Genomic DNA, 14,549 nt, shown 5'->3' with positions numbered 1-14,549 from the left:
CTCCTACCCCAATAGCTTTTAGATAAATATTTCACTCTTCATGTTCAGCATTAATTGGATACATGCAAAACTCAAAAAGAATTCAAGAATTCAAGGTTATTGTAAAAATAGAATTAAATGAATAATCTTCAAGTACCTTATGTGACAGCCACTCTGTACCGTGCCCAATGTTATAAAATGAAAGGTTACTGAACCCATGAAAATATCTCTGTAATATTTCCTTAGTTCTAAAATAGATAATTTTAAATGTATTTATAGTCATTTCAATGTGATATTCTGAGCTTTTAAAATAACGTAAACAATTAAAATTTATACCAAATTACACAAAACTTTTTGTATCTTAAAAGCTGAAAAATTAAAACTATAGAAACCCACATGTAAAACAAAAATCACAATTTACATTATAAAAGCAAATCTCATCATTTAAAAAATTTGCAGCAGTGAGATGTCTAAGCAAATTATAAATAGCCATAAATTAATCCATTTGGTTTCAAAGATTTTCTGGTGTGTGTTGAAGGATATAGGAGACACATGCATAAAATTTTTAAGGGTTTATAATATTATTGCCAAATACACTTATCTTGAAGCAGGCAACATTACAATTTGGACATTATTGAAGAACCCAGTTTGGTAATACAGGTAAAATTCGAAAAAAATTAAATAACAATTAATAAATATATACCCTATAGTAGATTGCCCAAATGAAATTTTAAGCCAGACCTGCAAAAGGCTTTCAACTTGGTGAATTGAAAAAAAGAACATCTCATACAATTCTTTACTCTTACATGCTTATATGTTGTGTGTCTTGTTTAAAAAAACACAAAAAAAACATAATGTATCTTCAAAGTACAGCTAACTATATTCCCATGCACCTCAGGCACAATTATTACTTGTGGTGAAATAACTCCATTGGTTTTTAGGACCAATAGTTCAATACAGATGGAATTAGTATGCCTGAGGTTGGCAAAAATACTGTAGTACAGGCAATGCTACAAGTGGCAATTATCAGAAAACACAAATATGAACAAATGATGGGAAATGCTAATGATTTTCTGCTCATATCACAAAACGTTGGGAATCCACAAGAATATTTTTCCCTTGTATTGAAGAAAATGTGATTAAAAGTTTTTCCCCCAATTTTCAGAATCAAAAGCATTTTAGAAGTTTATAAGGCTACCATGGGTCTTCTAGATCTCCAGCACCCTACAGGAAAAGAAAAGGAAGAATATTATTATTATTTACCTATACCACTTCCAGGTTGGATTGAATTTCAAAAGAAAACAAAATTAGATGAACAAATTACCTTCTTTTGTTTGAAAAGATACTTTTATAGAGAGATGTGTGTATTGTACACTGTGTGTATACACAAAGATTTATCCAATATAGTAGGTAACTGGTTGTTTTTTTCCTCCCCTCTCCACCAAATGCCTTCCTTTTAAACCACTTAAATGTATTTCAGAATTGGAAAAATAGATCAAAACATCAGCTACCTCCGATGATTCCAAAATTTCAACTTACGATACCTTAACCAACTTTAGACACATGATAAATATAAACATGAAGTTAATTATCTACATTCACAAAATAATTGTTTTAAGAAATAGTTTCCCAAGTGACTAATAGTTATCTGTATTTAAAAATCAATTTTAACAAAAACAAAACTCATATATCTGCCACTATTTAAAATACCCTGTAATTCTTGCAATTAATAATATCTGATGAAGACTTATAGCAAAGTAGACAGTCTTGCAATCTTCATCATGGCAATTTTCTGACATGTCTATGTGTATCCATTCTGCCCTAAGATTAATATTGTGTACCATAAAAAGGGAATAAGAAACAGACTAGATTTCCTTTAGGCAAGACTTCTCAAAAATATTTTCCTTTTAGTTAATGAAAAAGCCAAACCAATAGCTTTCTCAATTTTATATAAATACAAATGAATTTCTAATGGGTATTTTTCCAATATACCAAACCTGTTGTAAAATAAAAATTAAAAAAAAGTACAACATGCATAGATTATTCCATATCACATGCTTTATTTGGACTTAAACACTTATAATTTCATTCTGAACACTTGATTGACATATATTTTGATGTATGTGTGTAGTTAGGCTATACAGAATATACAAATCAATTCTATACTTATAATACACAGATTTTTCAAACATTATTTTTCATAAAGAATACAGAGAAAGGAAAATTAACCACATATTCAATAGCTTAGAACATCTAAAAATAAAACTACAGAAATGTAAAAATATAAACAAGTCAAAACACACATTATCATCCGTGAAAAAAAAAAATTACAGGCGAGCATCTGCCATTCTTTGAAGAACTAAAATTACTGAAGAAAACACAAATTTATTACAAATTTATTACTATGAGTATACTAATATGTAAAATACTGTGAGGCAGTAAAATTCTACATTAACAAGTTTTTCCACAACATAATGTAATCTTGCTAATCAGTAACCTTTAAACCTATCTAGTATGAATTTAACTATTGATTTTAATAACTGGTAGCCTCATTTCTGGCATACAATATGAAATAACAATTTTATTAAATTCAAAGTATATAAACAGCCAATTTTAACCTATCTGATAAAGGTGTATGCAAAGGCCTTCTTAAAAAACAAGGCTATATGAATATTAATAAAACTAGTTTACCAAGATTCAAATAACAAAATCGTTATATAAATGCACACACATTGTACTTCCTAGGTAAAAACCATCAAATCAAAGATCACAAAAATATCCCCACAAATTAAAGTCATACTTTTTCATCACCCAAGTTTGTCCCTGCATCTTCATTACAGCTGTCTAAGTCAGCAAGATCACTTCCTGATTCAGTATGGCTTTCCTGCATTGTCACTGGGTTTCCAGCATCACTGTTCGAGGAAGTAGCTGCAGCAGCTGGTTCAGCAGGGCTTTCTTCTCCCTCTACTTTAGCTAGCCTGTAACTAGACAGCATCTCCTCCAGAAGTTGTCGGTAGTTTCCCCTATGATTAATTCTCATTTGCCTGAGAGCTTCCACCAATTTTCCCTGTGATCCACTCTCCTCTGCATCATCGGAGGCCTTTTTTTAAGATTCAAGACCCCAGTGTCAGTAGACAAACTAGGATATCACATGTATTTCATAACACATCACAGCAAAACACTCATTTTTCTGCCATGAGTAATATAGTGTAAGCACGAGAACATTTCATTAAATAAGTATCAAGTCTTACTTATGTCAAATAATAAAAATTTATAATAGAAATATCTCAAGTTATTTTTAGCAAATTACCATTAACTAATTTATTAACTAATTTATGTCTCATATCACATTATAATTTTAAGTTTAACCTGAAGTTTACTCTGCACTATTAGAATTCAACAGCAACACAAGCATTTCCTGAAAGTGACTTACTTAAAAACACAATTGGCTATAATGATTTAGTATAAAAGGGAAATTAGTGTGTAAAGCAATAGGAATGGACAGAAAAGCAGGCATTAGAACATTAGTTTCTCTGTGATTTCTGCTAAATGACAGGTAGGAGAGGAGATAAAAAATGTTAAACTTTATAAAAGGAAATCGAATTTTGGAGAAATATTAAAATTTTCATGGATAAAAATTTTAGTTGCATTTTTGTCTTTAAAGAATTTAATAAAACATTTGTAAAAATAGACTAATCATTTTAAACATTACAATAAGGTATGAATAGCTAACTCCTTATCCTTTTCTATTTTATTAAATTTGGGGAAACCTACAGCTTTCTACAATAGCAGCTACTGATTCTTGTTGGCGGAACAAGCTCTAACATCCAAGCTAATTAAAGTTAAGCTGAAAGAGTAAATGCCAGACAATCTTACATTATATGCCACCTGATGTGATGAATTAGGGAATACAGGGCCATGTCCTGTGTTCTTGCCAAAAATATTTAAAATAAATCTAATAAAACTAATTACTATTTTACAGGAAACAGAGAATAGAGAATCAAGTTAAAGGACAACACAAGGAAACAATCATTATTCTGAATGTAGGACATCCTATAAAAAGCTGGCTCAGATTCTTATTTAGTGTCAAGGGCGGAAAAGTATGGTCTTGATTAAAAACTTGCTTAACCCTTTTTGGTCCAACCTCGAGGCTGACTCGACAGACCAGGCGCTAGGAGCAGGTCCAACGTCGAGCAATTAAGAACATTAAAAAGTTCAACATTCAATCCCATCAATTAATTTGGACCAGACTGTTAGAATTCCAAAAATAACATTGGACCGCAAAGGGTTAACATGCTTGAATGATAACTTAATAACCTGATTAGACTATGGTTCAAAATAATAACTATGATAGTCATTCTAGGGACAACTGGGACTTGATATTAAATTTATTACTAATTTTCTTAGTATAAGATTATGCTCATGTAGAAAAATGTCATTCTTTTATTTTTTATTTTTTAAAATATATTTTATTGATTTTTTGCAGCGAGAAAGGGAGAGAGATAGAGAGTTAGAAACATCGATGAGAGAGAAACATTGATCAGCTGCCTCCTGCACATCTCCCACTGGGGATGTGCCCGCAACCAAGGTACATGCCCTTGACTGGAATCGAACCCGGGACCTTTCAGTCCGCAGGCCAATGCTCTATGCCAAACCAGTTTCGGCCTTTTTTTTTTTTTTTAAAGATTTTAAAATTGATTTTAGAGAAAGAGGAAGGGAGAGAGAGATGGAAACATCAATGATGAGAATCATTCATTGGCTGCATCCTGCATGTCCCTACTAGGGATCAAGCCCAAAACCCAGGTGTGTGCCCTGACTGGGAATCGAACCAGCAACCTTTTGGAACATGGGATGACACCCAATGAACTAAGCCACACTGGCCAGGGCAAAATGTCCACATTCTTAAGAGGTACATGCCAAAATAGAGGTAACATATTATGATGCCTGCAATTTGCTGTCAAAGGTTTAGTAAAAAAAAACCACACAAACAAACAAAAACAACCAGTAGCCCTGGCCAGGTGGCTCAGTTGGTTGGAGCATCATCCCATACACCAAAAGGTTGTGGGTTCAGTTCCTGGTCAGGGCACATACTTAGGTTATAGGTTCAATCCCCGGTTGGGTGCACCCAGGACCCAACGATGTTTTTCTCTCACATCAATGTTTTTCACTCTCTGTCTCTCTCTCTCTCAAATCAATAAACATATCCTCAGTGAGGATTAAAAAAAAAAAAAGGTAGGTAGTGTACAAACACAAACACACACACACACACACACACAAAGAGATAAAGCAGATACGGTAAAATGTTAACTATTGTTGAATCTAGGTAGAAGGTATTCATCATGCTCATTTCAACTTTTCTATAGGTTTGGAAGTTTTCATCATAAAATGTTGGAAAAATAAAATACAAAAATAGTTAATAATATAGATGACCTGGCACAAATTCTTAAACATCTTTGGAGACTAAGACTCTATAATTCTATGACAAAAATATACTAATAAGCACACAATAAAAGACAATGTTTACAAGAAAAATGAGAGTACCTAAACACTTTTTATAAAAAGTGCCATGTGGCAAAAAGAGATGATAACTCTGTATAGCATATGTTTTATGTGTGTATATGATTGTGTTTCTGTTATTTTAGAATATCATATACAAACTGCCTGGGTGGAAAAGAAATACAACAATATATAGGAATGGGCAAAAGTAGGTTTGCAGTTGTTTGTATGGAAAAAGACATGAAGGTTGTGAGGTTATGATTATTACAATAGCTTTATGAACTCAAAAGAATGGCACAGTGCACTTACCTTGTAAGTGCTCAAATTGCTGGCCTTCACTATTTACACATTCTTATAGTCTCTGAAAATCCACCTGAGGTGGTTGAATTCAAACCTACTTTTGCCCACCCCTATATAAATAATGATAATGGGTAATGAAGTTACAGATGCTTGTTTTCTTTAAATTCTCCAATTTTTTATATCAAGCATATTAACTGTCAAAATAATTTTATTTGCAAAATTTATTGTGTGGTGAGAACATAAAATGTGTTCTCTGTTAATATTTTTCATATTTACCTTTCCTTCTGTACTAAATAAACATGTTTCCTAAATAAAGTTTCCCTTTTGAATCTATTCAGGAAAAGTTAAGATGGAACCATGATAAGTGCTTACTAATCATAAACTTTATCAGTGTTTAGTCAGGTCTGCCAAAAGGCAATTTTCTACTTAGTGATAAATTACAAAGAACTTCTAATGAAGGGCAATCCCCCACCCCCATCTCCCGAAAACCTCAAAGCAAAAACTCCCCTTTTTTTAAAAAAAAACACACACACACTTCTAGGACATTGAAACAAAATCTTCAATTGGGCAGTTGACTTACACATAGCGAAAGTGAGTATCAACCCTGGTATTCACATAAGAATCACCTCTGGAGCTTTTAAAATCGTACAGATACCAAAGTTCCACCCCATTATATCCAGGTTCAGTGGGTTGGGGTGATATATAATTCTGTGAATTGCTGGGGGGGGGGGGGGGGGGGGGGGGGGGGGGGGGAAGGATTTGCTTTTTAAAAACCACACTAAAACCAAACCTGTAAATTAAGTAGGGACGGGTTTATAATGGTTGGTATCATAGAACAACTGAATTGAAAAGAACTTGAGCTACTGACTACATTTAAAAGTCATTTTTATCTTACAGCAAATTACATTTCCCTATCATATTAGATAGATGATATATGGGTGAAACCCTTTCCTTAGTCATTTCATTCGAGTCTTCAAAATACTATTACATAACCCTCTCATGGAGTTTCATTAATATCAGAAAAGGAACCTATTATTATTTTTTAAATCCTCACCCAAGGATATATTTTTCATTGATTCTAAGGAGAAAGGAAGGGAGAGGGAGAGACAGAGAGAGAGAAACATTGATGTGAGAGAGAAATATCGATCGGTTGCCACTGTACGCACCTTAACTGGGGACGGAATGGACATACAACCTGGGCTGTGCCTGACAGGGAATCGAACCTGTGATCCTGGTGTACTGGATGATGCTCTAACCAACTGAGCCACTCGGCCAGGGCAGGAACCTATTATTTACCTGCACTTTCTTTACCTGAATTCATACATACATACATACATAGCACATCATGTATACACATCTATTACAGCAATTAATTCACTTTGCAACTGTTTACAAGTCTCTCCATTAGACTGTAAACTCAATGAATTAAATATAATTTCATATTACTTCCTGCATCCTCACTACCACCTACAGAAGGAAAATTGTTTGTGCTAAGAACTATAAATGCATAATCTCATTTAATCCTCACAGGTACCCTAAGTAATAGGCATTTCAACACTAACTGAAGAAACTAAGGCTCAGACAGATTTAAGCTATTTGTCAGGGTGACAATACTAGTAAGCAACAGAGCTCAGTTTTGTGTTCAGGTGCAAATAACATCAATGTCCCTCTGAATGTTTATTGAATACATTATGGTAAATAATAGGTTTTGCATAAACACTAAATAAATAATGGTTAAAATGACTGTAAAACTAGATCACAAATCATTTCATTTCAAGTCTATAAAGTATTACGAAGATTACAAAATGAGAGAACCAAGAAAATCACATTAAATGAAATATTAAAATTATTCTTCAAAATCAATTTAAGGCAATTATGGAGATTGGAATTTAGAACTTTTCTCTCAGTTTTTGTAAGGTTTTACCTGTTATCTAGACTAACACAGCTTAAAAATAAAATCTCTCATTATGAAAATACTGTCTGACACCAAGTAAGACATAGGAATCTATATACCTCATAGAGCAAAAAAGGAAGGGAGACGGGAATCTAAGCACATTTTAAAAGTAAAATTTCACTAGCTATTAATTGCATTAAAAAAAATGCAGTTGCCATAAGCAAAATTCTTCAAATGATTAGCTAAAACAATGGAGAAAAAGTAAACAATACTACTATACTTATTATGGAGTTTTTTTGTGGAGTCCTATGCCCTGCTTGTCAGCTAAAAATAAATTTTAGAACTAAAGATTCTCAAATATGATTTCATGAAATACAATGACCAAATGAAGAATCTGATAAATTAGATGTTATTTATAAGGATCATGTATAATTTAATTAATTTGAAATAATTTGAAAGAGTCACTTAAATGGTCAAGACCACACAGCTAAGAAATGATGTCAAATCGTATCTCAAAACACAGTGAATATAAAATTAGTGCATTTTCCCCTCCCTCCCTCCCTCCCTTATTTATTTATAGTTAGTGCATTTTCAAATACATTTGGTCTACTCCAGTGGTTCCCAACCTTTTTTTGGCCATGCCCCACCTAAGCATCTCTAAAATCCTGATGCCTCCCCCGAGACATATAATTCTTAATATTCAAAAAGTGAACTTCTGTTCACGCGGAGGAAGCCTAAAAAGCCATTAACTTGGTCTAAACAAGCTTCCAAAGAACATAGCATCCATGAAAGAGAAAAATAAAAGAACGAAAGGACAGCTGAAGCACCGAGGAAGAAATCCCTAAGAAATTGTTAAAAAAAAAAATGATATGAAGTGATATGAAAAAATAGCAAATAAAGTTTCAAAACATATAATAGAGAACTGAATGCATAAATATATTACAATATATATTTATATATTGTATGTAAGGCTCCTAGAACCATAAGAAATGCAAAAAATTCACTGTTAATAACTCATTCTTGATTGCCCCCCTTAAAAATCAAATTGCCCCCCTGTGGGGGTGGGGGGGAGGGTGTCCTATGTTGGGAACCATAAAAATGCTTTCATCAGTGAAAATGTAAACAAGAAACAATTTATAGAACACTAGTATTCACACCCTGGCCAGGGTGACTGTTGGTTAGAGCATCATCCATATACCAAAAGGGAGCATTTGGGAGGCAACTGATAGTTGTTTCTCTTTCATATCAAAGCTTCTCTCTCTTTCTCCCTACCTCCCTGTAAATATCAATTAAAAAAAACAAAAACAGCCTATCCGGTTTGGCTCAGTGGATAGAGTGTCCGCCTGCGGACTCAAGGGTCCCTGGTTCGATTCCGGTCAAGGGCATGTACCTTGGCTGTGGGCACATCCCCAGTGGGGGGGTGTGCAGAAGGCAGCTGATTGATGTTTCTCTCTCATTGATGTTTCTAACTCTCTATCCCTCTCCTTTCCTCTCTGTAAAAAAAAATCAATAAAATATATTAAAAAAAAACAAACAAACAAGTAGTATTCACAAAGTCCTAAAACTGTGATGTAAAAATCAACAAGCAACTATCTTTATTGTAACTGACCTATTTAAAATTAAATTAAAAAAGATTATATATAAAACTTAATGAGAAAACAGAATATGGAGATTTATTGGGCTTTTGTCCTGTCATTCCTTCCTTTCTCAAAAATCCAAATGCCTTAAAAAGTTTTCGGATTAGGAAAAATAAAAATGTATATTTAAATGAAAAATAATGGATTAAAAAACCAGGCTGGACTGCTTACTTTCAATAACTTTATAAATTATTCCTCATCAAAAACAGAGTATCTTAAGACTAGTAAACATGAGATTCACAAAAGAATGGGAAATGATTTTCTTGGATGATACACAGAGTTATACAGACAAATATCAAAATAGCTTAGATAGGCAGCATGAAAGATGTAAAGAGAACAGTTTTTGGAGTTACTCTGACTTAGATTAAAATCTGGCTGCATGATTTACTTAGCTTTGCAACCTCGGCAAGCTACTTCATCTAATTCTTAGTCTTATCTATATAAGAAGGATGTTGAGGAGATTACCTATGATTTTATATGTATACTAGAGGCCTGGTGCACGAAATTCACGCATTGGAGGGATGGGGGGGGGGCGGTGTTCAGCCTGGCCTGCGACCTCTTGCAGTCCAGGACCCCTTGCTCCTTACTGCTTGGCTCGCTGCTCCTTAGCAATGCCGCGGAGGCGGGACCCACCGCTGCGCTCGCCAGCTGTGAGCTCAGCTTCTGGCTGAGAGGCGCTCCCTGCTGTGGGAGTGCACTGACCACCAGGGACAGCTCATGCGTTGAGCTTCTGCCCCCTGGTGGTAAGTGTACATCACGGTGACCGGTTGTTCTGGCCGTTCCACCGTAACAGTCATTAGGCTTTTATTATATAGATATACATATATGCATGTCTATGGCTTGACACAATAGGAGTTGGGTAAATACAAGTTCCCACTTTACCCTCGGAAAATCATCAACTTATATGGCTACTCAATCAGTGGTCTACTAATTCAAAAGCATTATAAGTCTTCTTTGAGGAAAGAACTAACATTTTTGCATGAAAAATGTTCTGAAAATACACTTTCACACCAATTAGCAAACTTGAATTATTTTTTTAAATATGTGACTTAAGGGTAGGCTTAGCAAACTACTACTAGAAATGAATAAATAAAATTATTTCTTATTTAACAAGTATTTATTGAGTTCTCACCATTTGGTCAGGCACTGCTGTAGGTGTTGGAACTAAAATCATAATAAATAAATCAAATGAAGTCCCAGATCTCATTGAATTTATATTCTAGTCATAAAACACAAACTAGCATTTTAGAAGAAAAGGAGGGTGATCTCAGAGCTCTGCCTAACTAATATAAGAACAACTTATAGCCAAAATGTAGTTTTACTTTTTCTGGGCCTATAGGCAATTATTCTTTCAGAGTCACAGACTCCTTTGAGGAACTGATGAAAACCCCAGACATAATCATCATTAAAGAATATGTATATACACACATAAATATATTTGCACAAATTTGGCAGGGAATCATGAACTCCTTAAGAATTCCTCCATAGACTCTCTTCTATAGATTTTGATTTTTAAAGTTGGGGAAATAATAGTAAACTTTCTGAGTATATTTTAATGATTTTACTTGTTACTTATATTCAACTCAGCTTTTTGAAATATTTATTAACCAAAAGTTTCTTTTTAATATAAGAAAAATTAATGAACTTTATTTCTAATGGTACTCCGTATAGGCATTTACAGCAGAACAATTCTCTCTCTGATATAGACATTTTAGGAATTTAGATGAATTTTTGATTCACTCTGACTAGCATTCTCTTTTTCAAGTTATTTTTAAAAACTTAATTTTATAATAGTTCTCCAACTGTCATCCCCTTTGAATTTCTACCACACTTTAGTCTTTCCTATTCTGCACATTAACTACTGACTGGTTCCTGACACACTGTACTTCCTGGCAATATCTTCCACATGGCACAGATCTAACTTTGTTGAGAAGCATTTATGGAGCACATCTGTGCCTAATTCACTGCTATCATAGCTCAAGAGCTAAAATTTTAATTAAACATCTATAATTTCTTCATTTTTTGTTTCTTTTGTATTTTTAGTACATTTCTGCTACTTGTGATTATGCGTCAACATTTTTCTAAGGTCATGATTTTCTGAAAGAATAAAGCATTGTTTCCCAAAATAAGAATCTGGGCTGCAAGTTAATTTTTATACTAAAGAGGGAATTCTTTAATCCATATATCTACCTACTAATAATGAATTTATACTTATCATCTGATTTCTGCAATTATTTCACAACTACTTAACACCCAGCATCTCTTGAACCCAGAGATTTCCAACCGATGTGCCATGGAGCTTTGAAAACATGCAATATCTCACTATTTAGTCAGGGGTACCAACCTCTTTTCCCTTAGATTGTCAAATAAAAAAAATGACAACAGCCAACACAATACTGTCCAGTGTGAATGAATCAGAATTATCCTTTTAAAAAAATTGTCAGGTGGGCTGCAGAATTTTTGTGATTCGTTTAGATGTGTCATGAGATGAAAAAGGTCAAAAAACACTGTTTTAACCTAATACTACATGTTTCTTTTCTTAGTAATATATTTTTATGGATTTCAGAGAGGAAGGGAGAGGGAGAGAAAGAAACATCAATGATGAGAGAATCACTGACCGGCTGGCTGCCTCCTGCATGCCCCTACTGGGGATCCAGCCTGCAACCCGGGCATGTGCCCTTGTCCAGAATTGAACCCAGGACCTTTCAGTCCGCTCTACTCACTGAGCCAAACCAGCTAGGGCTGCATGTGTTTCTAAGAGGTTAAAATACCAAATATTCCTTTGAATCTATCTCTCTTATGCTCCAAACATATATGGTGCTGCCTCCTCAATTTAAAATATAAAGTTCCAAAGTCCTCTCCAAAAATACTTCTGATATCCTAAATTCTTATTTTTACCACAGCAGTTCTCTGTTCCATTAAAAAATCATGTCATTTCTGTCAAATATAGTTTCTATTTTGTTCTTGGCTCCCACATCTACTTGAGCTACCATCCTCCTCATTTCATTTCTGCTATTCAAATCATTCTTCTAATCCTATCTTTTCTCTGAAAATATTATTTTCCCAACAATCATTGTACAATGTGGTAATTAATCACATTCTCGATTTTGTCATTTTTTATTCTTTACTAAATGATGTGAAACATTTTTATTGTTTAACTTGTGTGTTTATATCTCTATTGCAAGCTGCATTCATATCAAGGATGGGACCATGCCTTATGTTTTGCAGTCTCCTCACTACATGGTAGACTTGTCAGAATTTATCTGCTGACATTAATAGAAAGCTTATATCTAAAGACAATTTAGTATACAACTCCTTAATTTATACAGTCATATAATAATTATACTTAGGGCAAGTTTTATATCCTGAGCATTTCCCCTCACCCTTCATGGTTATGTTGCCTATTTATAGTCACTGTAAGTATTTTCTTTTTTAAAAAAAGTTTAAAAGTCATCCTCGGTATATATATTAAACAGAAATTTAGGGTTATAAAACACTTAAAAAAATCTTGTTTGGAGAGAAAGCAGCCAATTTTTTGAAGGACCAAGAAATTCAGCAAGATATATTGAAATAATTTTTTTTTTAAGATTACACATTGCGCCCTAACCGGTTTGGCTCAGTGGATAGAGCGTAGGCCTGCGGACTGAAGGGTCCCAGGTTCGATTCCGGTCAAGGGCATGTACCTTGGTTGCGGGCACATCCCCAGTAGGGGGTGTGCAGGAGGCAGCTGATCGATGTTTCTCTCTCATCGATGTTTCTAACTCTCTCTCCTTCTCCCTTCCTCTCTGTAAAAAATCAATAAAATATAATAATAATAAAAAAAGATTACACATTGCATTTCAAATACACGAGGAAACAGGGATACTTAATAAATGAATCTTAACTAACTTTAAACGGCTTACTTTTTCTAACCACAGTGGTGGGTGCTATGTGGAACCTATAATCCAGCTGAAGAGGTAAGACTCTCTTCACTCCACTACCAATTCCCACCATTTTTTAAGTTATGGCAATACCTTATCTTCAATTATTTGATTTAAAATTCTCTAATGTATCACATGACATATCTTTATTTTAAAACTAGAAGGCTGGTGCACAAATTCGTGCACCAGTGGGGTCCCTCAGCCTGGCCTGCGGGATCGGCTGAAACCGGCTCTCTGACATCCCCCAAGGGGTCCTGGATTGCAAGAGGGCGCACACTAGGCAGAGGGACCCCACTGGTGCACAATCAGGGCCAGGAAGGGACACAGGAGGTTGGCCAGCTTGGGAGGAACCGCAGGAGGGCTCCAGGGCATGTCCGGCCCATCTAGCTCAGTCCCGATCAGCCGGACCCCAAGTAGCAAGCTAATCTAATGGTTGGAGCGTCTGCCTCCTAGTGGCCAGTGCACGTAGTAGCAAGGGGTTGAGCGGCCTTAGTATATCATTAGCATATTATATTTTGATTGGTTGAACGGACGACTGGACACTTAGCATATTAGGCTTTTATTAGGCATACTAGAGGCCCGGTGCACAAAAATTTGTGCACTGGCGGGGGGGGGTGTCCCTCAGCCCCACTTGTGCCCTCTCACAGTCTGGGACCCCTCGGGAGATAACGACCTGCTGGCTTAGGTCCGCTCCCGGGTGGCAGAGGGCAGGCCCAATCCCTAGGTGCAGCCCCTGGTCGGGCTCAGAGCAGGGCCGATTGGGGAGCTGGGGCGCCAGCCCCTGTCATGCACAGAACAGGGCGGATCGGGAGGTTGCGATGCCACCCTCAGTCACGCTCAGGGTAGGGCCGATTGGGGGATTTGGGCACCGCCCCATCACACTCAAGGCAGGGTCGATGGAGAGGTTGCGGCGCCACCCCGTCACGCACAGAGTAGGGCCGATTAGGGGGTTGGGGTGCTTCCCCCTGTCACGCACAGAGCAGGGCCCATCAGGGAGTTGGGGAGCTCCCCCGTCATGCAGAGCAGGGCCCATCAGGGGGATTGGGGCTCCGTACCCTGTCATGCACAGAGCAGGGCCAATCAGGAGGTTGGGGAGCTCCCCCCATCACGCACAGAGCAGGGCCCATCAGGGGGTTGGGGAGTTCCCCGCTGTCATGCACAGAGTAGGGCCGATAGGAGAGTTGGGGCACTGCCCCCTGTCACACACAGAGCAGGACAGATCAGGGGGTTGTGGCCCCGCCCCCTGTCACACACAGAGCTGCAGGGCAATCAGGGGGTTTGGGCGCTGCCCCCTGTCATGCTGCTCCAGGGGCCAGGAGGCCT

The 14,549-nt window shown here is 36.2% G+C and overlaps 1 protein-coding gene across 1 annotated transcript in view; it reads right to left on the bottom strand.

The window, feature by feature from the left end:
- Nucleotides 1-2,015: 2,015 nt before the first annotated feature.
- Nucleotides 2,016-14,549, bottom strand: part of PPM1B (protein phosphatase, Mg2+/Mn2+ dependent, 1B) — a 33,712-nt gene continuing 21,178 nt past the window's right edge. The window contains exon 5 of the mRNA XM_014538463.1: nucleotides 2,016-3,079. Coding sequence (XP_014393949.1) covers nucleotides 2,774-3,079 — 306 coding nt within the window. The 3' untranslated portion in view covers nucleotides 2,016-2,773. The remainder of the gene's footprint in view (nucleotides 3,080-14,549) is intronic.

Source organism: Myotis brandtii, unplaced genomic scaffold, assembly GCF_000412655.1.
Source record: "Myotis brandtii unplaced genomic scaffold, ASM41265v1 scaffold191, whole genome shotgun sequence".
In the NCBI taxonomy this organism is placed as follows: Eukaryota; Metazoa; Chordata; class Mammalia; order Chiroptera; family Vespertilionidae; genus Myotis; species Myotis brandtii.
Note: the sequence above shows the minus strand (reverse complement) of the source record. Positions and strands in the feature narration are given on the sequence as shown.